General features: G+C 38.8%; 2 protein-coding genes and 1 long non-coding RNA gene across 3 annotated transcripts; 2 read left to right on the top strand and 1 right to left on the bottom strand.

The window, feature by feature from the left end:
* Positions 1 to 431: 431 nt before the first annotated feature.
* Positions 432 to 5,013, top strand: LOC122413534 (protein phosphatase 1H). Its single transcript, XM_043423953.1, has 6 exons — positions 432 to 1,166; positions 1,608 to 1,865; positions 2,477 to 2,694; positions 2,816 to 3,086; positions 3,251 to 3,510; positions 3,640 to 5,013. Exons 1-6 carry the CDS (start codon positions 987 to 989, stop codon positions 3,902 to 3,904), a joined length of 1,452 nt encoding a protein of 483 aa, XP_043279888.1. The 5' UTR covers positions 432 to 986; the 3' UTR covers positions 3,905 to 5,013.
* Positions 5,014 to 5,062: 49 nt separating this feature from the next.
* On the bottom strand, positions 5,063 to 5,730 carry LOC122413535 (uncharacterized). The gene is made up of 3 exons (XR_006261569.1): positions 5,534 to 5,730; positions 5,290 to 5,415; positions 5,063 to 5,194 (listed from the first exon to the last, which is right to left on the bottom strand). It is a non-coding gene; the product is annotated as an uncharacterized lncRNA (long non-coding RNA).
* A 7,924-nt stretch (positions 5,731 to 13,654) lies between these two features.
* LOC122413191 (probable salivary secreted peptide) lies at positions 13,655 to 14,325 on the top strand. The gene has a single exon (XM_043423362.1). It carries the CDS (start codon positions 13,726 to 13,728, stop codon positions 14,128 to 14,130), a length of 405 nt encoding a protein of 134 aa, XP_043279297.1. The 5' UTR covers positions 13,655 to 13,725; the 3' UTR covers positions 14,131 to 14,325.
* The last annotated feature ends 7,973 nt before the right edge of the window (positions 14,326 to 22,298 follow it).

Genomic DNA, 22,298 nt, shown 5'->3' on the forward strand with positions numbered 1-22,298 from the left:
AGATGAATTTAAAATATGCATATAATGCATGCAGTTTCGACATGGCGTTTACTAACGATGAATTCGCCGCTGCGGCGCTGGCATTGATTAGAAACCACTTAGAAACCGAATGCTTATTATTCATCCCTGTGGCAAACACGACGCTTTTATTCCGGTTTAGTTATATCAATAGACTCGGTAGCTCGGTAGTCTCGGGATGGATCATATAGATGTACAAAATACATATCTATTGATATATATAAATATACTCGTCTGTGTATACAAAACCGGAATAAAAGCACCGTGTAAACGTAGTCTATAAGGAACTTCGTGTGTTCCACAATTCAAGAAAAGTCAGAAATTCAAAATCAGTCAACTTCGCAGAGGTCTCTGTGATCTGCAGCAAACAGTTCTCTATAAACTTCTGGTCCGTGCTTCTGACTCGAAAAAAGCTGGAGAAAGCCTCTACCAGCTCTACCGCCTCTACACATCACAAATGTCCTATATGTTTCTTGAACGGAGTGCAATCAGATGCAATGTGCCGCGTGTCTCTTATCAATGAATATCATTGGAAAAACTGATAAATTAAAGTAGATAAACAAAAAAAAACTACAATAAAACAATCATTAATAATTGTGCGCGAAAGACAAGTATATGTGCTTATCATAATGTGAAACTTGTTAGTATGCACAGTTTGACAGCTGACGTTTCGTAACTCAGAAGAAAACTCATGTTTTTCAATCTCTTTTTAATAATATAATCGATACTATTGTGAATGGTGAATTCATGTTTTCAATCGTGAAATTTTTGTGTATGACGTTTTTTATGCTTTTGAATTACAAATGACAACAAATTCTTTTATTATGATTGACACGAATGCTGTCATTCGAAGGCTCAGAAGAATGTTATTTTAACGCGCCTAGTGATCTGCTAGAGATAAGGATTGTTCGCAGGAGATAAAAAAAATCATAATAATAATACGCAAAGACACGCTAAATAGAATAAAAATGCTTAACCGATTCAAGTCGGTTTTGATGAATGCTGTTGGGGCTAGTGAATTGAGTTTACAGTACAATCATGATTCTAATAATGAAAATGCTTCAAATTATGTTTCATCAAATGTTGTTATCGAGGCTAAGCCTTATAGCAGACCAAGCTTTTTGGGCTTAACCAACGAGGAAATGCAGGTAGATTGGCTTTCTTTTAACTCAAATAATAAACTCTAATCTCTAGAGATAAGCAATTCTCCTAAAAGTAGATACATAGATATATATCTGAGTATATTTCAATCGTTTTTTTTTTATTGCATATAAACCAATAATAATAATGATGATCAGCTTCAGTCGCTTAAAAATTGCTATAACTTTGATCTGAAATATTATAAACTCAAGTTTTCTTTATTTTTATTTTATTTTTTGCGTATGTTATTATTATTTTGTGATATTTTTTGTTTTACATTGCGTAAAGCCAAGAGTTATTAAGAATACTAAGTATACTGAGGCTGAATTTATTCGAAAATAATCGTATTTGGAAATCAAACGAATCTGGTTCATGGCAATATAACCAATGTTTTAAAGAATTGCAATAATAGAGTTAATTTTTTTATTCTGTTTTCGTCAACATTGAAGGTGAGTGCCGATCACAGAGTACGACCAATAATAGTACCAAGAGATTTGAGTCGTTTGCCATGGTGCGCCGGATACGCGGAATGCATAAATGCAGGAAAGAGTACCTGGAACGAGGATCAAGCCGCTGCAGTAAGAGGAGACTTGAAGCTGTCAAACAGCGACAGTGGACTGCCGTATATTATGTTTTCTATGTTTGACGGACATGCTGGATATCTGGTCGCACTTACTGCAAGATTGCATCTTCATCGTATTATACTGGTAGATAAAATATAAAATAAATAAAAATTGCATTCCATTCTTGAAAGGAATTTCAATACACCACTGATTCTTTATTCAGAATGATATTTTTATTATCAGTACTAGAATTTATTTATTATAAGAATAATGCAGTATTGTTGATTGCCTAACAAAATGAGTTCACGAACAATTTTTCCAAAAAATTTTTCCACTTAATGACACATGAAATCATTGATGTTTTCTGTTACACACAAATTTTCCATTTTCGGGTTCCTTAAGATTCTGCAATATTGAGAACCAAATGAAAGTCGAATTGGATAACATCATGTCATGAATCTATAAACATTGTTTCGATCGAGATTCATTAAAACACAACACTGTTGGCTTATTAAGAGTTTTTTAGTGCTGAGATTTTTTTCATCTAGAGTCTGGTTGGAAATATATTTTTGGAAAATGCGGAACAATAGTCAATGAAAAGCTCTTTCGATACCCCATTGAATTTTTGAATATGGTAGAGCCATGAGTTCATTGTTGGGATCAATTTCCAATCTTGCAAATACGTCGATTTAGAAAAAATTGTTTCTGAGATGTGGGTATAAAGTAATTGCTGGAAGGATTGATATTTTTTTCAGGAAAAGTTGAAAGCGATACCGGAAAACATGTTACTGAGTGAAAATGAGGAAAAATTCGTGAAAGGCTGTGACCTCGTGGTTGGTGCAATAGAAATGGCATATCGACAAATGGATCAAATGGTAGAGCTCCAGGCTCTCCTCGGAGGTGGGGGTTGCACAGCATTGAGTATATTATTCTTGAATGGAAGGTTATACGCAGCAGGCGCGGGAGATTCCAGGTTCTTCATCATTTAATATGTTCAAATGTTTTTTTTTTCTCTAGAATTCAGAAACTTCCAGAATTTTTTTTCATTTCTATTTTTATCTGTCCGTTAATAATTTTTGGTCATTCTTGAACAGAGCGACACTCGTCTACGGCGATACACAGAAAGCTTTGACACGCGATCACACTCCAGATTCCGAATCGAATCGCGTGCGTGCATTGGGCTCGCTCAAGGGCGGCGAGTTGTTACAGGGACATTTTACACCTCTGGAATTTCGGATACGCCCACTGCAACGTGAATTGGGCTCGATGGTTTTGTACCGCGAACCTTATATGACCGGCTGGGCTTACAAAGTATTGACCCATCCGGATCTTCGATTGCCTCTCATATCCGGCCATGGAAAAAGAGTAAGAGAATTTTTCGACCTTTCCACTTCGATTTTATGTTTAATATTTAAAGCGAAAGACCGAAATACAGTTATCTTTTCTACCTGGAAAGTTTAATTATTCATTTATCAATTCGATGCCTTCTCGAATATTTTCTCACTGTTTTTTTCTGCTAATTTATATAGAGTCGGGTCATGGGAACGATAGGCGTGACCCGCGGATTCGGTGATCACGGTTTGAAAGCGGCCAATACCGGGGTCAATATAAAACCCTTTTTGTCCTCTCAACCGGAAGTTCAATCGTTGAATTTGGAGGAGTACGATTTAACTGAACGTGATTGCGTGGTTATAGCGACCGATGGTCTTTGGGACGTCGTATCTGATAAGGAAGCTGCCAATATTGTCCGAAAAATATTAGCCCCTGATACCCCATCTTTGGAGTACAGGTAAAGATAAATTTCATTTTATTTAGAAAAAAAAGTGGAAGGTACGTTACGGAATCGCCACGTGTCGTCGAACAAGCACAGTACAAAGCTTCAGGAATTTTAAAACTTTAACAGATCTAGTATTTGCAGATTGACGATGGCAGCGCAGGAATTGGTGCAGGCAGCGCGTGGTCGTTTAATCGGGCGCATATGGCGAGGAAAATCAGATAACCCAGAAGAGAGCGAGGAAAAATATCTACCAATGGCGTCGGTGGACGACATAAGTGTGATGGTCGTGCCTCTGTATCCTTATTTGTGCGAGCATAGACAATGGTTGAAAAATATGCAGCAGGAACGAATGCAATATTCGTCGGAAGTGGCGACAGTGTCTGTGACCGAGAATTCGCCTTCTTAATGCAGTGATAAAGAAGAGGCGAAAGAAAAACTCTAGAAATTCCGGAACGTCTGTGGACGCAGATAAAAATGGGAGAAAATTTCTACCGATAGTCTCAGCTACGCGAATAGCTTTTCGTTTCTTGTTTCTTGCCACTCCCATGAGAGGAATGACATGTTATTCGATATAATTCACGTTTTGTAACGAGCTTTACTGCGATTGAGTCTAAAGTCTTATATATGGCTTTTATTTTAGCTGTTTTATCCGAGAAACTATTTTCCACGTGTTTCTTGTCTAGCAATGTAAAAGCACAGTACATTCCATCGAACAGTTGAATGAAATAACTTTCCAAGTTGTACTTTTCTCACCTTCTCATAATCTAAAGTTCTTTTTCCTTCAATACCAGAGCATGTGACTATTTGGCATTGGAAAAATCAAAAACACGTCTTTATTTCTATTCTTAAACTTGGCTGATGTTCCTATTATTTTTCTTCTTAAGTCTGTCGTTGAAAAAACAGCTCAACGAAATTCCATTGAATATCAGAACGGTCTTAAAAAAGCGTACAAAATTGAATGCAAACTGAACAATCAGAACGAGCGTATTGAACTCGCAGGAAACAGCAAACAAACATGTTCAATGTTTGCTGAGAAAAAGGATTCACGAGTATCGTGTTTCAACGAGAACAACGGAAAATCAAACGACAAATGAACTTATATCGTGTTAAAGTGGCTCGTCGATTAAAGGGGCGGTGCCCATTGATCTTCGAACGAGAATCAATCATTCCACGAGTGTATTAATAAAATTGACCAAAGTCTGACTGGTCGATTCGGCCCCTCAATCGAAGCCTGATTTTATGTATATAATACATGATACATGAATATGATTTTTAGCCCCGATTCTTTCATTTTTTTTTTTTAAACAAGTATAAAGGGGTTAAAAATATTGTAAATATCAGAGAATACGATCGATATACATATTATTTTTGACAGTACAATTGCAACAAATATTGTATACGTGTGACAATTTCATGTACGCCGATCGCCCCTATAGTAAAAATTATTATTATTATTATTATTATCATTGATATTAATATTAATATTCATAGAATAAATGAATATGTCATACACCAGTTGACGTGGTAATCATTTTTTTGTCTACAGAATGTTTGTTTTTTTTTTCAACAGATCAAATTTAAATTCATTGCGAGAAGATGGACATTGTCGGGGACTCGTCGATGATTATTTCAAACTCGAGTACTCATTGGGATGGTCGACCTCTTGAAAATTTTCGTGGCAATGGAATTCTCGAGCCTGCAACGATGATGCGAACAAAAAATCATCACTTTTATCGACATTCGAGTGCGTCGGGAATCTTCGTTTGAAATTGGTCGCGACGACGATTTTACCTAAATCCAGCAGTTTCGAGTCGATCGATGAACCGGTTGATGGGGACGAATTTTTCGAACGACTCGAAATTTCAATTACGTTTCGTGGATGTTGTGCCCAAACTTCGCGCAGTTTGCGCAACAATGCTGTTCGTTTGAAATTTTTTTCATATTATTAGGACGTTTAGTTCGACTTTAAGCGAATAATTGGCCAATATTCAATGCGTTTCACCGTGCTTGATTTTTGTTTTAAAATTACTCATACCGGATCGAATTTGATTCGAAGCCTCGGATATCGAGCCATCGATTGCGTCGTAATGTCGCAATACTCGGTGATTCACGAACGCCGGAGGACTCGGAGTTGGAATTCTCGATTGTCCCTGATTTGGCGAACGTAGTTTATTTTTGCTGCGCAGAGGTGGGGATGCACTTCCACCCCTACGTTTGTCGAGATTCGCGATGCTCGATCTACAAACATTTTTTCCAAATTTTCATTTATTTCCGTTACGCTGAAGTTTCATTTCCAAACGAAAATTTTCACGTATTTTTTTTTTTTATGGCCTTTATAGGAAACGTTCTCAAACGTTGACAATGACTTTATGAAATTTATTTAAAAAATTCGAATTTTATTAAAAAGAACAATTGAAACGATATGAATGATTGATCAATTAAAACTTACATGGGTCGCTCGTCGTAACTGAGACTGCGAAATCGATGCTTCGAGTTCGTTGTTTTCGGTACGTCGTCGCTGGCATCGATTAATTCTTTATCTTCGGTTTTGATCTTGTGTTGAGAATTTATCAACGGTTCAAGACAGTCGACAGGCTGTTCCGATTTCAATGGATGATTCGCGACATGAAATTCAGATTGACTGTTGACATTCGCAGAAGCCGAGCAGCTATCGGGAGTCGTAACGATATCATCGTCGATATCTAATTCCTTGAAACTCGACGAAATTTTACTGTTTTCCGTTTCTTTTAAAAGCTCCAAACTTCGTGAGTCACTTGGAATCAAGGCATTGTCATTCGATGTTAATTTATCTGTACGAATTATTTTTGCTTTTGTATCGTTGGATTTTTCGAATGACCATTCTTCTTTGGATTCGTTCACCACGGGTGTGAGGACGTAAAATCTTTGCTCGTCTTTATTATCCACTTTTTGGAGTATCGATTCCTATGTTTTCAAAAAAGTTTTTCACCAACGATTCGAGTATTTTCAAAAAAATGATCGATTCCAAATGAATCTTCAAAATTCTCACCCCTGAAGCTTCCGAATCTGGATGAGAACGCTCGCTGAAAAATGTCGATTCATCGATTTCGTCGTCGTGGCCCGGTACTATCGAGTCGATAAATTTTCTCAAAAAATTATCCCCCGTTTCGACTCGAAAGTCGTCTGGGACCACCGTCAGTTCGGACGATTTGGAAAGCTCATGATCGAGTTCTGTAAATACGTGTACGAATTTCCCAATTTTATCTATCGATAATTTCATAATTTTTAACTTTTCAACGTCTTCGTTTTCTACGTTGCAAATTCCTCGTTCATTTAAGTTCCTTCGGAGAAGCCCAAAAATCATTATTTCGAAGGTTTTTTATAAAATTTTATACAATTTTCAAATGATCATTTTGAATTATTTCGCAATATAAGCTCAGGGTGGAAGGAAAATATTTGAAATGAGGGGTCTACCTTAATTAGACGGACAAAAAAAACTATTTTCACGAATTTTTTTGACCGGTATAAATTACAAATATGGATATAAAAAGTGTTAGGTCTAAAAAACACACTCAATTTTTTTTATTTATTTTTATTTTACTTAATTTCGTGCAGAAAAATGGGGGAGAAGACAGGTCCAAAAAAAGATGGGTGTGCGCTGTTGATAAAGTCTCCTGAGATTCAATAGATTTTTTCAAAAATGACAAAATGCCGACCATTTTTCCAAAAACTACGAAAAAGCACGTTTTTTTAATCGTTTTTTACAAAAAAAAAAAAAAAAAACATACTTCCACTGAAAATTTCAAAATTCTTATGATATGCCCTACAGCTATAGTCATAAAGAACATGTGGTAAAATTTTGGTAAGGATCGGTCGAATAGTTTCGGAGATTTTATCAACGAGCCGTCGAAAAACGTAATTTTGAGAAAACCGCGTTTAAACAAAGGCAGACACGTGGTACCGTACTGGACGGGGCATACTTTCGAAAAATGCAATGGAAAAAAAATCGATTTTTTGAAAACTCTAATTAGGGTAGACCCCTTAATAATTTTCGAGCAAGTGGTCAGCAATCGAAATGATTTTTCTTCAGCAGTAATTTTAACGAGTTTAATGAAAATTGGGGGACAATTGTGATCGTTAATGGAACAGGATTCATGGCACTCTCATAATTGAAGTGCCATCCTAGGCACGGTTACTTTATTTCTATTTATTCGTCCGACGTGAATTCGAAGAGTTGAGCACGAAAATTCGTCGGGAGCCTCATTAAGGGATATTTATATCTATATATAATGTCTCACGATCATTGTCTCTCGCAGTTGTTGGGTCGTCAAGATTCGATGGAAAAGTAGGACAAGACTTGACAAAAGTCCCGTTCTCCTGGTCGTTACAGTCCTCCTCTGACACAATTACAGTTTCTTCATCAGCGGAGCAAGTTTGCTCTCCGATTCGAATCGCCGAGTTAACTTTTTCGTGATATTTAATCGTTCTTAGGTTCGTCCTTCGAGATTTATGAATCGTCAAACTGATGAGAATTCCATCGTTACGCAGGAATTAACGAGGGGGTGATTATTATTGATCGAATGAAATAATGAATCGTCGTAAAGAACTAATTGAATTTTCATAAATGCGCGAATAATTGTAATAAAATGGGCTCCCTTCGACGTTTAATTGCGATTCAAAAATTCATTTAATTCATCTATTATTCAGGGTTAATCGACCAAGTACTTACACGACGAGCCCGCCAGCAACGACAATAACGAAAATATAATAATGAGCGAAAAGCTGTCGTGCTTTTGACGCGACTAAAACAGCGTGTTGATTCCACCATGCGGAAATCAAGGACCGATATTTTTCCTGCCAAGTTTCTGTTGGCTCGTTGTAAAAAAATCTTATCCAATCGTTGTTGAATAATTTTTCGAACAATCGTCCACGGTTCGGTAAAAAAGGCATCTTGCCTCCACCAAATATTTCAAATCGAACGAGATGGGTGGGAAGTTTTGATAAAAAAGTTATCGAATTACGTAACGCTCTACATTTTGATGGTTAATGACACGGGGGAAGCTCTTTGACAGCGAAACACTCGAGTATCGGGCAACAAACTCGCGAAACTGAATATACAATCATTTTTCTATTCACTGGCATTTTTTGTCCGGGCATGGACAATTATTATATTGAATAATCAAAATATCAAACTTTTTGCCCACTTTAGGATCTCTATTAAACAAAATCTTTCATCATCGTTATCTTGAATTCTGAAAAAATCCGCAAACACGTCGAAAGATATGTTCCGGGACGCATACACGTTTTTGGGAAGTGATTTTTATGGGAAATGTCAGCCTCCCTCGACGGAATATCATTTGTGGTGACCAATGAAAACAGTCCATACGAGAAAAAAAAAATTCTACAGCCATTTTTCGGAAAAATTGCACTTCTCAATATTTACCACATTTTTCATCTTTTCGTGAAAAAATTCCAAACTCTAATGTATCCTGAACGATCGCGCGACGTCTATTTTCGATATTCAAAGCTCTAGTCGAATTTATCTGTCTCCATATTATCATATTCGAAGCTCATAAACTCGAGATTTTAGCTGTTCGAATTTTTAGTCATTTTAACATTTTATTCCCATACCCCAAGAATGTACGTATCACCGTCAAGCCCTGTCAACTTGAACGCGACTACACTGCATAATTTTAACTGCTCCACAATTATATTCGACTAGCTGATGCAGTGAATTTTAGGAATCGAATCAGTCAGTTGAGTCTCAAAACGGTCTACAAAATAAAGCTTTCGCAATTTCACACAAAATTTGAGTGCGTTGTACAATTAAATGCCTTACAGCAAAAGATTGCGTGACAACCCGTCAATGCTCTCACAATCTCTTCGTTCCACGATAACGACTGAACGAAATTCTTGCTAGTGATTGAGCACGGTTTTACAAACGTGTGGAAAGAGTGGAGGGCCGAATTTGCAAAAGTAACAAATCGATACAAGAAGTTTTACTATGTTCCAACGTAACTTCTTCCAAGATATCGGAGCAAATCTACAAAGTTATGACAAACGTTAACATTTTAAGGAGGTTGGATCGCGACGATAAAATGTTGCCATGCTAAACCATGTTAAAAATATTAAAAATTTTAAAATTATGAGAATTCAATAAAATTTGGTAAGTGTATTGTTTAAAAATATATATGACAATATAAATTTTTTTAGGTTTTTCTACCACATAGCTCTCGAGTAATTGAACACTAAGGTTCACGTGTGTAAGCATAGAGTGGTAAAAAAACCATGTGGTAAAAAAAATTTTGACAAAAAATCTATTTGTATACTCGATGCCAAAGAATGTTATCACCAAATTTTATCACGTTTTGATTAATTTGATTTCCTGAACGAACCTCCTTAACCGCCTTTCATTATATTTCATTCATGAAATTGGTAGTAACTTCACGGTGTGCGAACGACGTTATATTCTAATATCTCCTCCTGAATCACTATGCACTGAAACGCAATCCCGATTGCTGAAAATATTCTCTTCACGGAGAAACTTTTATACGAATATTTCGGATGAATTTGCTAGAAAAATTTGCTATGTTTTATAGCAGCGCTGTTCTATTACATTTCACCAAAGTGCATAGTAATTTTGATGCCGAAAGCAGGTGTCTCAAATTTTATTATTCACGACAGGCAAAATTTAGGTCTGTGACATTCTTACATCGAACGATGTTTCGATATCCGAATGTCACTAGTGTCTTTGGCGAAATGTGAAAAATTGGCGAATTGGACTGGACAAATTGCTTGAAATTTTACTATGTTTATACTCGCAACGCCTCGTATAATTGGTGGGTGCAAGAATTTTGCTACGTTATTGAGCAGAATTCAGTGGTAAAAGGGAAAATACGAAACTATGCAATTTTTCGTACAGCACAGAGAAACGACTGCTGTCTTATCTCCTAAATTTTCATCAAATCATTTCATTATTCACTATATTTTTAGTGAAAATATGCTCGGTGTTCATTTTTGATATAGTACAGCGCGTTATTTACTATGAACTGCTGTGGTAATGGTTCCCCAAACATTTGCATTATATTTGACACACTCTGTCGCGATTATTATTATAATATCGATGTGGTCCGACGTTACTATAAAAACATAGAAATTTTTGCTACAAAAGTCTCTCCGTGTTGTTCAATATCGAATTTTTCCAAAATAGAACATAGCAATAAAATAAACTCGAAGTTGATCTATAATATACAATCGGCAAAGATTTTACGATGGGAGTAAAAATCCGTGTTCGAAAGCTGTCAATTTGATAACCTTCGATCCCAAATTCCATCTATTAATAATTTCTGGTATAACGCGTTGATGGAATTACGATTTGCCGCTGCAAAAATTCAGAAGGCCAAATTCAGAATTTCATGACTTGGTTCCACGCTCCAATGCACCTACACAGGGAATTTTCGTACAAAAATTTCTCCACGTACAATGTGGAAATAGGAATTTCGACAGTCATGAAATGGTGCTCCGGAGCCACACAAACGTAAGCGTCAGATCAAACCGGCGGGTAGTACAATGGACCTTGCACACGAGTGTAGATGAGACGTGCTTTGACCGGAGATTGTATACATGCGTACAGAGAAGTGGTGAGGAGCAAGGTGTGATAAATGTCAAGGGTGTTACCTGAGCTAGTCACGGGTTCTTGGGCAAACACAGGGGTACAAACGTTATCTAATTGTGCTGGGAATTGTTTGTGACCCGAGTGAAGCCTCTTGGACATTTTGGGTGTCCGGATAATCGTATGCTCGTGCGTGTGCAGGGGAATATTATATACCGTTTCAAAGGTGCAATGTAAAATCATTAGTACAGGTGCAAAAGGATCGTCGAATTTGATCACGAAGTTGCGGTTGCGAGTAGGAAGTTTAAAACTGAAGATTCTGAATTGGGATGACTTTCCGAGGGTTTCACACATTTCCAAAAGTCATTCCATCTCCATGAGATGAAAATAGAAACAATTTTTTTCCTTTTTTCCATTGATAATAATGAGAAATGTGTACATAACGAATTTGTTTAATTATCGTAAGCGTTAACGAGCGTGAGAGTGCGGGCGAAAGGGGCGAAAAGAGGAGGAGCGGGGAGGGGAAGGGGGAGGGGGCTCAGAGGTAGAGTTGTGTCCAAACTTTAATTATACCGAAGCCCATCGTCAGCGATACGCGTTCGAGCGTAATCATTGCGTGGCAACAATTCATTACGAGCACGGTGTTATTATCGCGGAGTCTTAAATTCAACGTTAAAGCTCTGCGTGTTACGTATCGCACAGACAGATATTTCAAGTTATATCTACTGTGCACGCATATATTTATATTTGTTCGCTACTTCAGAATAATGCGAATGAAAAAAAAAAAATATATATATATATGTACAAAATTTTTAATTCATTTGCTTCGGTTATGAATATTCAAAACGATAATTTTCATGCGCGCATCCCCAACGAAATTCCATGAATAGAAAATCACGCTGAAGCCAATTTAATTTTCGTACAACATTAAATAAATCAATAAATTACGATTCTAGATGAATATATTAATTTATCGCGAGCTTAATTAAATTGACTTGTCGCTCCTTTCAATATTTTCACCTCAATATTTATTTTTTTTTGTTTTTCGACATTGCACCTTTTTTTCTGTCACCATTCAAGCGCTACGGAAAATTATCACGTAAAAGTAAGCCACAACTAATTCGTAAACGCTAAATTCAACATGATTTGAGTCGTTTCTCAATTTTGTAAAATCTTCAAAGAATCGAAGATCAAGTGACGATTAAACGCGCGATAAACGTTTTTCTCACGGGCGCTTCAAGCTCGCTGCAACCTTGACTGAATTTTCGTCCACTTTTTGAATCATATTTTGATGGATCATTTCAAATGGTCACTTATTTGCGATTAGCTTGATGAAGTAACTCGATATTGGCTCGTAAAAAATTTCCTCTTGGCTCATCCTCGAAAGCTCTCGAGATATGATAATCTTTTTCCAGTGTTTTTTCATGGAAATTCAATCGATCGATCGGAAATGTTGTTTAGTCATGTTCTTAAAAAACAGCGCTATTCTGTGAGTTCAACAAACGAATGAGTCGCTCATTTCATAGTGTTATCTTTACCAGGAAATATATTGCATAACCGCGGAGTATCTGTTGAGAGTCGTCAGTTCTTCGAGATTTATTAATCGATAAGAAATCGCACGAAGGAGAATAACATTTCTGGCGAAATGAATTTCCATTTCGTTTGATCGCTTGTCCGCTAACGTTGGCACATTCTGAGCACCGAGATGCATCACGGGCAATGATTATTATGGAAAAAACTTATTCCTCGATTTGTACAAAAGTGATAATGTTTTGAAAAAAACAAAAATATGTTTCGCCATTTCTGGTACATGAAAACGATGGTTCCATGTGTATCGTTTCATATTCTATTGTGTTTCCTCTTTTTGAACTTCCAAAAACGAAAAAATCGAATTCATCAGGAGGGAAGGTTAGGGCCGATCGCTTTTAAGGAGGGTGGATCACGACGATACAATGTTGCCATGCTAAACCGCGCTAAAAATATGAAGAATTTAAAAATGATAAAAATTTCATAAAATTTGGTAAATGTATTCTTTAAAAATATATAAGAAAATATAAATTTTTAAAGATTTTTCTACCACATAGCTCTCGAGTAATTGAACACTAAAGCTCACGTCTATAAGCATAGAGTTTACATATATACGGTTTTATACATCTCGTGCATAAGAAGTTCGATTTAACGCTCAATTATGCGATAACCATGTGGTAAAAAAATTTGAAAAAAATTATATTTGCATATTTGATGGCGAAGAATGTTATCACGAAATTTTATAAAATTCTGATTATTTTGATTTCGTGATCCACCCTCCTTAATAATAAGGATTGAAAAAGTTTTTACGAGCAATTCAATTCCAAGCTTTATTTGCCATAATCCGAAAAGTTTTGAGCGCAAACGAGGGGTTCGCTCCTCAAGAATCTGGATGCGATATCATCGATCGTGTTGCAGTTTTCTCCGTAATCCGCAAGTTACGAGTAAACGACGAGAGATGTTGAGATACCATTATCGTTATCTTGATGCGATTGGCTGGATAAGCTGTCATCGCGGGGTCATAAATAGTCGCGATTCGAAGAGCGGTCGCACAGTTGAACCGCAAGATTTGTCGGTCGTATAATTGAGAAGTAAACGAAGCATTAAAAATGAAGGGAAAAGTGATGTATTTGGTGGGATTTTTGGCAGCGGTCGCCGTCGTTGCATCGAGCAGCGTTGTTCCGGTCCCGGCGATCCAGGATGAGATCGAATTGAAGGCGAACCTTTCGCACAATTTGGAAGTCGGAACTCACGAGAACGGGGAACGTTTGGTACTGAGACAAAATGTCGTTAAACCTTCGAAGTGGCTGCAAGTCGTGACGGTCAATCAAACCTTCAAGGTCGGTAGTTATCAGCGGATCACCGTTGCGAGAGCACTCGATCAGAAGGTCAATGGAAACGGAGCCACTCCGAGCCTCACCGCCGGAGGTCCCGGTTCCAACTACGTCACGTTTCTCTTCACGAGCAAGCGAGGACACAGCGTTAACTTCGTCGTCGAGCTGTACGCCAAGTAATCAAATATAAATTTTCATCGATTTGCGCTTCGTCGCATCGCCCTATAATCCGTGGCGATAACCACTATCCGCGTCTTCGGCAACGCCTTCGTTTCCACGATCTGTTTGAAACAAGATTTTCCCTATAGAAAGAAACAATAAACTTCTCGTCGTTTCATTGGATTTTGAAGAATTTAATAAAAACTTTTATTTTCATTGAGATTTCGATACCCGTTTCCTGTCCTTTCTACGTCAGTTTATTCGTTGTAAGTTCACGAGCTAATGTGATCAAGATATGTAAGCAGTGGGTGTTGGTTCTCTCTCTCTCTCTCTCTCTCTCTCTCTCGTGTCCGTTTTATTTACGATGTACGCTGCTCAACACCACATTGGGAAAAATTGAAATGAATGAGATTGGATGAAAGAAGGAAATATCATATGCTAGACAAATTCACGGTGTTTTACGTACAGGAAGGCCGTTGTACTCACAATACGAAAAAAAAACAGAGAAAGAGGACAAATAGGAAAGAGAGAATTTTTGGAAGTTCCTCACTTTCGAACGGAATAGAATAGGCATTCCTTCAGCGTTACAAGAGCCCATCTCTTGTACGAAAAGGGTTCTTTTCGTAGACTCGTAGAGCGCACATTGATGAAAAGATTAACTTAGATCAATAAACATTACTAGTTTGAATAAATTAATTGTATAACAAACAAAATTGTACAACAAATGTAAAACTGGCTGTATGCCAAAGGATCCCAGCGCATTAAGGAGTTTCGGTACAGAAGTCTAAATATTAAGAAATTGATCAAATTTGGTGATAATGTTCTTCAACATCAAGTGCGAAAACACAAATTTTTTCAAAATTTTCTTCTACTTAGTTACCGAGTAATTACGCATTAAAGCAGGTTTCTTATGCCCGGAATGTATACCTATATATATGGAAACGCTATGCTTATACACGTGAACTTTAGTGATCAATTACTCGATAACTGTGTGGAAGAAAAATCTTAAAAAATTTGTATTGTCAAATTTGGCACTAAAACTGTTCACCAAATTTTATAAAATTCTGAACTTTTTGAAATTTTTTATGTTTTTAGCATGGTTTAGCATGCTGGCAACATTGTATCGCCTGTACCGAAACTCCTTAATAAACTCTACTCTATTTTTTCTCTCTCTCTGTCTCTCTCTTTCTTTCTCATAATTCGTATCACTGGGAAGAAAATATTTTCGATTCAATAACAATTCAATAACACTGGGAAGAGTTTTCTTCACAATGTTTTCGGAGAGAATGGATCTGCAGTTTGATCTAAAACTCTTTTGTTCGTTCAATCATATATATTTAACCTCGCGATAATCATATAATTTCATTGGCACCCCGGAATGCCACATTTCGTTGTCCCGATGACTTTTTTTCTCATCAGTGTGAGCAAACTAAAAATAGTTTGTTTTTTCATTGTTAACGAAAGTAAGGCGAGAGCTTAAAATAAAGGTGATCTAGAGACATGTCGCGCAGTCTGACGACAAAGTGACATTACCAAAATAAGAGCGTTTGCTCGAGCGTACATGCGAGTTTATAAATAAGTATTAATGAAAACTATACGTAAAGGTCTGACGCGAAAAAGTTTCCAGGAAAAATATTCGAACCGGTAATACTCCGTTCTACATTGACGAGTATAGAACGGCTCGATGGTTTTCCAGGTGCATATATATTTGCCCGCTGCTGTAATTGCGCGCATCTATAGTTGACCAGCACACACGATCGATGCACTTTCATTTATGAGGTCTTACAAGAGCCATTTTTGTTCCAACGATCTATTTTTATCCCCGCAAGAACCCAGAAAATCTAATTCCGTACTTTCTTATATCCCTTTACTGCACAAGAGTGAAAATAATTTTCGCATTCCACTTAGCATCGAATCGAAACATTGAAATTGACGCGAATGATAGGGACGAAAAAAGAAGCGACTATTTGTGCAAGGGGAAAAAAAGCCAGTGAAAAAGGGCTCGAAAATGTGATTGATTCGTCCGATCAGAATATTTCGATAACGACAAGCTCAGGAATGCACACACGCGATGAATGTGTATAACCGATTATTACACACGTGTCCGGGAAGCTCGGTATCTCCGTGTTTTTCCATTTCGTTCAATGCTCCTGGGTTTCCCGATGTAATGGAATCATTTTACGTCTCGACGACAAAAAACACTCGCGAAAGTTTCAACGATATCAGCAAAGACTCCGGTCTGGGACATGAATTTTTATACAAACATGTGGAAAATATGTGTTGGTATGTGCGCGGGCGTGTCGGAGTACAACTACACGCGTTTTATATGGCCGTTCGGACTCCGCTCTACCGAATTGTCATGTACACATGTACTCGAGTAATGGAAGGAACGAGATTGGCTTTTGGCCTCTAACATTTTCGGGTGGAAGGCAATGAGGGAGAATTCACATGTGGAAGGATCCGCACGAAGAGTCTTCCGCCCAGCAGGATACATGTCCAAATCAGCTCTGAGAAGATCGGTGTGGGAAAACTCGGATCGCGAGGAATTGCGAAAGATGGAAAAATACGGGAATCTGTACGAAGAGAAAGACCGGCGGATTGCCCGCACCCGAAATATTCGTCGAGAAAGTGGGCCAATGTTTAGCCAGCAGACAAAATATCTTGCGCCAGTTGGGCCTTCGAACTTCCACGAGGCAGTGACCTTTTCCCCGCCGAGTTCGCCCAACTTTTGTCTCCGAAATAAACTGCGAAACGTCGAAAAACGGCTAAAACAAAAGTTATTTCAATCAAGCTATCGTGAGAGGGGTATTTACTGTGGAATTTATCGACTCCACTTATCGGGAATCTAACAGGCTTCGACGGAAGCCCGAACGGTTCATATTCCGACGAAATAGTGTGCAGATACGCGTCCATGAGATTTGAGTTACATGTGTACATGCCTGTAGACATCGAGTGTGACAAGTTTATGGTCATACGAATTGACTTCTCGTTTACTACTGTCACTGTACTCCGGTGACGATACTGTACTCCAGTTTGGGTACGTGTGGCACACGAGTATATCAGCGAGTTATATGTGCGCAAACACCGCGTCAACGTTGAGAATGCATGCGTTTATATGGTCTGTCCCTTGAAGGCTAAACCGAAAGTTATTTAAAGACGAGTACATCATGAAATTTCGGAGAGAAAAGTTTTTGGGGATTCGTCTGTTCGAGGCACCGATCGCGAGCTATCGAGCTGTTAAAACGCGCGTCCAAAGACCGAGTCCGGGCCGAGATGGGCCGGATCGGCTTTCCACCAATCACCGGCACGACGCTCAAGTTTGTAATTGACCAATTTTTTATTTCGTGGAAGTATCGGTGCGGGTTGAAAAGCCACGAATTGTAAAAATTCGGGAGGAAAGAAAATTGGAGAATTACTGGAATTATTGGAGGGTTTATTTAGATCGTTGGACTCGAAAGTTGCTCAGCGTCATCGCGATTCCCGAGCATCGTTTCGAGAACGCTTGCTTGCAAAGAAAAATTTACGAAAACCTTTTTTTCATCGAATATTTTATGACCCATCGCGATCCGCTCGTTTTGCGACTGACTTTTAGGACATCCCGTACACGAATGCGGCTCTGCATGCGTACGAAGAGGCTTGCTAGCTCGCTAGAGAAATCCGGGATGTGGGAATAGAGCGGGGCCGTGGATGCTATTTCCATTGTGCGTTGCTACCTTCCGACGTGATAACGCGCGAAATTCACCGTTCGAAGGATCATCCCAAGCGGACGTATGACCCGGCAGCTATCTCTTTGCGCTCCGGGCACCCTATCAATCCTCGGGCTTGCGTCCGAGTACCGCATCCCGTCGCATTATAAATTAGTTAGAAGCAAACACATTGTGATTCCTTCAGGGGTTTCCGCTCGTCATTTCTGTTCGAGTGATAAAGCGAAAAAGTTTGAACCGCTGAAAAACGTCGACCCCCGCGCCTCTGATCGATCCTCGCAAGAGCCTCGATTGCGACGCCTCCTCCCAAATACCCAAATTATTCGGAGCAATGTGACTAAACGTGGGCACGTACGACGAAGGACGAGACGAAAGTGCGCCAAGTTTAGCCCGTTATTTGGGCTAATTTCAGAATATTCCGTCACCGCGTATGGTAAGTTGCGATGGTGCATCTAATTCGCTCGAGTAAAATAGCAGAGCAGGGAAGCCAAGCTGTACGAACGTACGAGCGTGTACACACTTCTGTAAGTATACGTACGCAGTACTTCGGAGAGAGCAGGTCGCCCTCTCAGTGTTGCAACCCATATGCAGGGGTGTGAGTGCTGGGAGACAGAAAGAGAAGAAGAGATTCAGACAGACGGACGGACTGAGAGGAGTAGAGCGAAAGGAACGAAGGGAGGAAGTGAGAGAACGAGAGGGACCGTACATAAGCTTTCTGCAAGCTCTTAAGAGTAGGGGGCGCCAGGAAGGAACGGGGGCGAAGGGCTGGGGTGGTTATACGGATAGAGCACGAGGCGGAATGAAGCAAAGTGGTAGGTGCATGAAGGTATCCGTGTGGCTGCTTCGTACACCAGGTACACACGTCAACGGTTGTAATTTTCCAACGGAGAGTAAAAGTGTGGGGGAAAGGAAAGAGAGAGAGAGATAGAGACGCGAGGCGGGTTAGGGGGGGGGGGGGGGAGGGAGGAGAGAGACACTCATCATTGCACACATACATTACTGTTTGAGCTCGTACTGCATAGAAACTTGGCTGTAGTTTGCAACGAGTTGTGTTGGAATACCCCTGGCATTTCGAGACAGAGACTACGCCTTGTCAAATCGACCGGCACCGTTCGTACATAAATTAAACATGGCTAATGCAGACGGGTCGAGAAACGCTTCGATTCGCCCGGCTGTACGACACCTTTAAGGATGTTGAGGCATTTTTTTTCGACTCGAAATATAGCTTTGACCGATGTAAACAAACGCGCTCTTCTACAGGGGTGTGAAAATAACGTTTTTTGCTTGCTAGAGACTTGCTTGAATTTTATAAGAAATATTGAAAGGGCATGGATAATAAAGTTTCGTTGATTCGGCGTGCTCGTTAGGGAAAGTCATCAACGCAAAAGATCCGCGTAATGAGAATAATTCGGCGAAATCTATAGAGACGCGGCAGCTACTCTGAGACAAGTACATTTATTTATAACGAGTCGCTGCGAGCAGAGAATCTTTACCGGAGCGATAGCGTTTTCAACTGTTTTCGAAAATTTTCAAAATTTGTTTCATTTAATAATTCATTAATTACAGTATTTTAGAGAATTCTGTAAGTTGACGTATTTTTTATTTTCTTTTTTTTTTTCTTTCGATTGCGACCTCTTCTCAATATCTCTAGCTCAACGCATTGAGGAGATATTAATTTTATTTATTTTTTAATTTCATTAAAAAGTAGGTCGGGTTTTCGCACACATTTTAGAAAATAACGAAGGAAGCAGCCCCGTTCGTAATCCACGCGTGCATAGAGTTATTTGCACATTATATGCTTTTTTTCCGATCTATTTTCACTCCGGAACTAGTGTACGTTAGCATAAAATTCTGGTGGATTTCGAAAAGATATGAAAATTGGAATATTCGAGGGAAAAATAAAATTATGGGGAATTCCGTTAAATGAGGCCCGGGGAATGAGATGAAAGCGAGAGATAACTTTGGAGATTCGTGCTTTTTGTTCGCTCTACGAAAAGCATGTTTCCGCGCATAACTTTCGCAAATATTTAACGCATCTGAACGCTCCACTTTCAATATCGAGGGAAATTGATGCACTTGAATATTCGAAATTTCATTGAAAATATTATTCAAACGAAACGGAGTAATGAAATCAAATTTTGATTCGATCAAACATGATTATTTAATTACTGATAAAAAACATACCCGATCCTCATTACCCTCGCTTTCGTTTGAATTTCCGGCTAAATATGCCACACACAATGTGCTTTTTCGGCTGTTTTTTATTGTATTACATTAACGTACGAGGAACACTTGGAAACAATCGTGTCTTGCCGTTTTTCACGACGATTCGTCGCAGCAGGCTGCCAGACTGAAAGGGACATCAAAGCGAATAGTGAGTGAAGCACGGAGAGTCCCTTTTTCATTTGCGCTTATACAGTGTGTCTGCATTCTCGTTGCATACAAATTTGTACAAATTCTTTCAAGCACTCGATCATAAAAATCGAAATTTCAACTAATTTTCGCCTCTCGCTTTCGAGCAAAAACTGTTGGTACAGAAAATTAAAAGCAAAAAATTTCACAAGGCGATGAAAACTACAGAAATGATTCCCTTCGCGATTACAATATAAATTCATACTTCTCATTTATTAAAAACTAATTTTTCGAACTGCTGAAAATAAAGTTTTTTCAATGATTTATGCCATTCGATTCAACAGTCTGCAGCCAGAGTGCCAATAACGAACTACGGAATTAAGCGGGAACCATGGTTACGTTGCTCCCCCCATAGATGAAACGAGCACAAATTCCAATTGTCCGTTTGTGAAAAGACTGCGAATACATATAACTGCATGTTCGTTGTAGATGATCGTTCAGAGACGGGGCTGAAAAATAACTGGAAATTTCAACGTCAATAGGCGCGCATATCGAAGTCTCGCGTGAAAACTACTCCATTTGCGAGACGCTTCGAGATCAATGTCTCTCGAAGGTCTCGACATGCGCGCCGAGGACACCCGTTACGTGGACTATCGAAGGATGACGTAGGTGTCTGATAGGTGTACTTTGGTGTAATTTGGATAGGTAAAGCATAACGTATGTACGAGGGAAAAGGTGCAAGTTGTAAAAGTAGTGAGAGAGTGAAGGAACAGAGTTTGCCGAGTCTTGGAGGCCTGGCGCAGTGAGACGGCTGGCACTCGTCAGTGGAAAGAGTCACGCTTAGGCCAGACAAAAAGGTCGCCGGCGCATCTCTTCCTTGTTCTCTCACTCGCCGCGCGTTTCCTTTTCTTTTCATTTTACGGATATGCTTGCTATATCGATCGTGACATTAAATATTTAATAGGAACCAAGCGCAAGTTCAATACTCGGACGTAGACTAGAATGCTGCTGGGTGTAGAGAAAAAAAGGCGAGTTTCTGCGTCCTAAGGTAAAAGTCAGAAACACAAACGACGAACGCCGGCCGGAAAGCAGGACGAATTCGACGTGAGAGCTTGGACGTCATCCTCGGAACACACGTCATCCATTTTTCCAGCCGTATATTCGCGCGCTCGCATGCAACACAACACAAGTCCACGGACATTTTTACATCCGTGTACGAAGATATGTTTACGCGTAAGGCTCTCTATGCTCGTATATACGTGCGTGTTTGCAGCTCTGCTGGTGTGCGTTATCGATCGTTGTTGCGAGACGTAGGTGATTTGTTACGAATAATTTAGTATCGAGAGATCCCCAAGCTTGAGACGTGCACAAAATGTATTATACAGACAAGTTTCCATGTTTGTATTACTTCTGCTGGGCAAATGAGAACTTTCCCATTCCCTTCTCGTGTCGGACTAATGCTTTTTAATCTCGGTATGGACGTTATTTTTCCATTAACATGGAGAGAGAGAAAGAGAGAGAGAGAGAGAGCTGTATTTTTGGTACAGTTTTATTTGAAACGGTATTAAGGGCTCTACCCTAATAAGAATTTTCAAAAAAACGATTTTTTTACTGCATTTTTCGAAACTATGCATATTTAAAAGTATCATAGTAAAACTTTATAAAGATCTGAGTGTACTTTTGAGTGACGTTTACTTGGCTGTCTGAGCGCGCTAATATGAGAGACTTTTATAGCAAAAATTACTATGTTTTTATAGTAACGTCGGACCACGTCGATATTATAATAATAATCGCGACAGAGTGTGTCAAATAATGCAAAAGTTTGGGGAACCATTACCACAGCAGTTCATAGTAAATAACGGGCTGTACTATATCAAAAATGAACACCGAGCATATTTTCACTAAAAATATAGTAAATAATGAAATGATTTGATGAAAATTTAGGAGATAAGATAGCAGTCGTTTCTCTGTGCTGTACGAAAAAATGCATAGTTTCGTATTTTCCCTTTTACCGCACTGAATTTTGCTCAATAACGTAGAAAAATTCATGCCCCCACCACATTCATACGAGGCGTTGCGAGTATAAACATAGTAAAATTTCAAGCAATTTGTCCAGTCCAATTCGCCAATTTT

Source organism: Venturia canescens, chromosome 7 (assembly GCF_019457755.1).
Source record: "Venturia canescens isolate UGA chromosome 7, ASM1945775v1, whole genome shotgun sequence".
NCBI lineage: Eukaryota > Metazoa > Arthropoda > Insecta > Hymenoptera > Ichneumonidae > Venturia > Venturia canescens.